Source organism: Cyprinus carpio, chromosome B25 (assembly GCF_018340385.1).
Source record: "Cyprinus carpio isolate SPL01 chromosome B25, ASM1834038v1, whole genome shotgun sequence".
Taxonomy (NCBI): Eukaryota; Metazoa; Chordata; class Actinopteri; order Cypriniformes; family Cyprinidae; genus Cyprinus; species Cyprinus carpio.
Genome location: NC_056621.1, coordinates 6,376,837 through 6,379,206, shown reverse-complemented (window position 1 = coordinate 6,379,206; position 2,370 = coordinate 6,376,837). Strand labels below are relative to the sequence as shown.

At 35.4% G+C, this 2,370-nt stretch overlaps 1 protein-coding gene across 1 annotated transcript in view; it reads left to right on the top strand.

Annotated features, from left to right (window-relative positions):
• The window catches only part of LOC109073683 (snurportin-1-like), a 6,046-nt gene extending 5,010 nt beyond the window's left edge, over positions 1-1,036 (top strand). Inside the window, exon 9 of the mRNA XM_042753144.1 lies at positions 307-1,036. Within this exon, the coding sequence (XP_042609078.1) occupies positions 307-609 (303 nt within the window). The 3' untranslated portion in view covers positions 610-1,036. The remainder of the gene's footprint in view (positions 1-306) is intronic.
• The last annotated feature ends 1,334 nt before the right edge of the window (positions 1,037-2,370 follow it).

Here is a 2,370-nt window from a genome sequence, read left to right as displayed (position 1 = left end):
TTATATATACGTAACAGATATACACAGTACAAACACATATATTACGTAAACAAAAACTTTTATTTTGGATACAATAATCGTTTGACATCACTAAATATTTATGGTATTACATATTTTCCTATTTAAAAATGCAGAAACTTTCTATTTTAGACTTTTTAGGGACTTTTTTTTTTAATTTACACACATGCTCCTAAATACATTTTATAGTTCGCACATCTGTTTTTGGTTGCATATGTGAGTGAGACTCCTGCACTGTTGAGCCCTGGCATGCAGTAGATGAACTCACACTGTGTTCCTCTCTTCTAGGTGGACGGGCTTCTTTTCTACCACAAGGAGACCCACTACACCCCTGGCAGCACGCCGTTGGTCGGCTGGCTCAGACCGTATATGGTGGCAGATATCTTGGGCATCGAGGTGCCACAGTGTCCCCTCACCAGCAAGCCTGATTATGCCAGCCATCAGCTTCAGCAGATCCTGGAGCACAAGAAAACCTCTACAGAAGTTCGTCCGGCCGACCAAAACGGCCGATATGAACTGGAACATCTGTCCACCCCAGAGACGCAGCTGGAGAAGTCTCACAACGCTCAGAAAGAGAGCATGGATGTCTGAGGACTTCTGCATGATCTGTTTTAGAGAGCACTTTTCTCAAGTCTGTGCATGACCACGAAGATGATCACGTTTCAGGAGAGCACTGATGTCTATGAGTTTTTATAATTGCTATATTTAAAATTGCAATTCAGTTCTAAGTAACTCAGATGGAGCCATTTCTGTAACTGTAATTGCAAAAATTAAACTATTCTGCTTTTTTGCAGATATTATTTTAGGAAACATAGGTTTAAAGGATAGTGACCCTCCTGCTCTGCTGTGTTAACACTCTGTTTAGTCACGCATCTTCATTGGATTTTATATATAGCTTTTTAATTCTATCTTTTCTGTAGAAGATGAGATTAAGATTCTCATGTGAAGAAACCTATGAATAGTTTTTTTTTTATTTGTGTTATGACTTCAAATAAAGTTTTACTGTCTGTTTTGTTTATCTCTTTGTTAAAAATATTTTTGAATGTCTGAAATTTTTTTGCTTATAAACCCACATTGATGAAAGTTTGGGGTCAGTAAATTTTATTTATTTTAAGAAATTAACGATTTTTTTAATTATTTTTTTTAAATTAAATTTTTAATCTTTCATTAAGCAAGGATACATTAAATTGATCAAAAGTGACTTTCACAAATGTTTAAATATCTTTTTGAACTTTTCACTCATCAAAGAATCATAAAAAAAAAAAATGAATCTGTTTCCACAAAATATTAAGCAGCACAACTGTTTTTGACTAAGAAATGTTTCTTGAGCAGCAAATCATATTAGAATGATTTCTGAAGGATCATGTGACACTGAAGACTGGAGTAGTGATGCTGAAACTTCAGCTTTGCATCACAGGAATAAATTACATTTTAAACTATATTCAAATAAAAACAGTTATTTTATTATTTTATAAGAATATTTCACAATATTACTGTTTTTACTGTGTTTTTGTTCAAATAAATGAAGTCTTGGTGAGCATAAGAGACTTTTTTCAAAAACTTTCAAAAAGTCTAACAACAGTATAGTATATATTTTACAATTATTAGAAAATAATAATATAATTAGTTATATAAGTTATAATATAGTTAATAGATAAAAAATGTTTGATATGTACAGACATGCATAAAACAATAACTACTAAAATAATGTCTCATTTCTGTTGGCAACATTGTAACAGCACTGAGTTTTTAGCTTTGCTGAGGAAAGGCTGGCATCATCAAAATCTCTTCTGGTTGAATGTCAAACACCTCATACACAGATGTGCAGGCGGTTATAGTGAGCCTGCTTTCGTTGATTTGAAACCACTAGGTCACTTCCCGCAGAAAACCTGAGCGTAATCGGAGAGTTTGGTTATTAGTCAGTAGCTGCTTTCCAGGAACTCACAGCACCTGTCAGCCCAGATCAGACTTCCTGCATCTCTCATGATGACTGACATTGAGTAAGACCTGTCAATCAATAAAATACCTGCGTCAACAGCCTAGGCCTACTCAAAACATAAAGTGCGCCAAAAATGCTCTCTAAATTTCTGAGACGTGTGTGATTTGCAGCTTCTCAAATCCTGTTTTGCCTGACTTGGAGATGTTTTTGTGTGTATAGTTTAGTTTGGGGCTATGACCGGTCACTGCGAGTGTGAATTTCCTCTGAAAGTGAAAGCACTTGATGTCATGCATGCTCTCTTGTCAGTCATTCTAGCCCATGGAAAGCCGCCCACAGGAAGCTCTTTGTTGTTTTATCGGCTCAGTTTCTTGGCAGATTTTCTTGCGTCAGGTTTAAACAGTAACATTTTTACA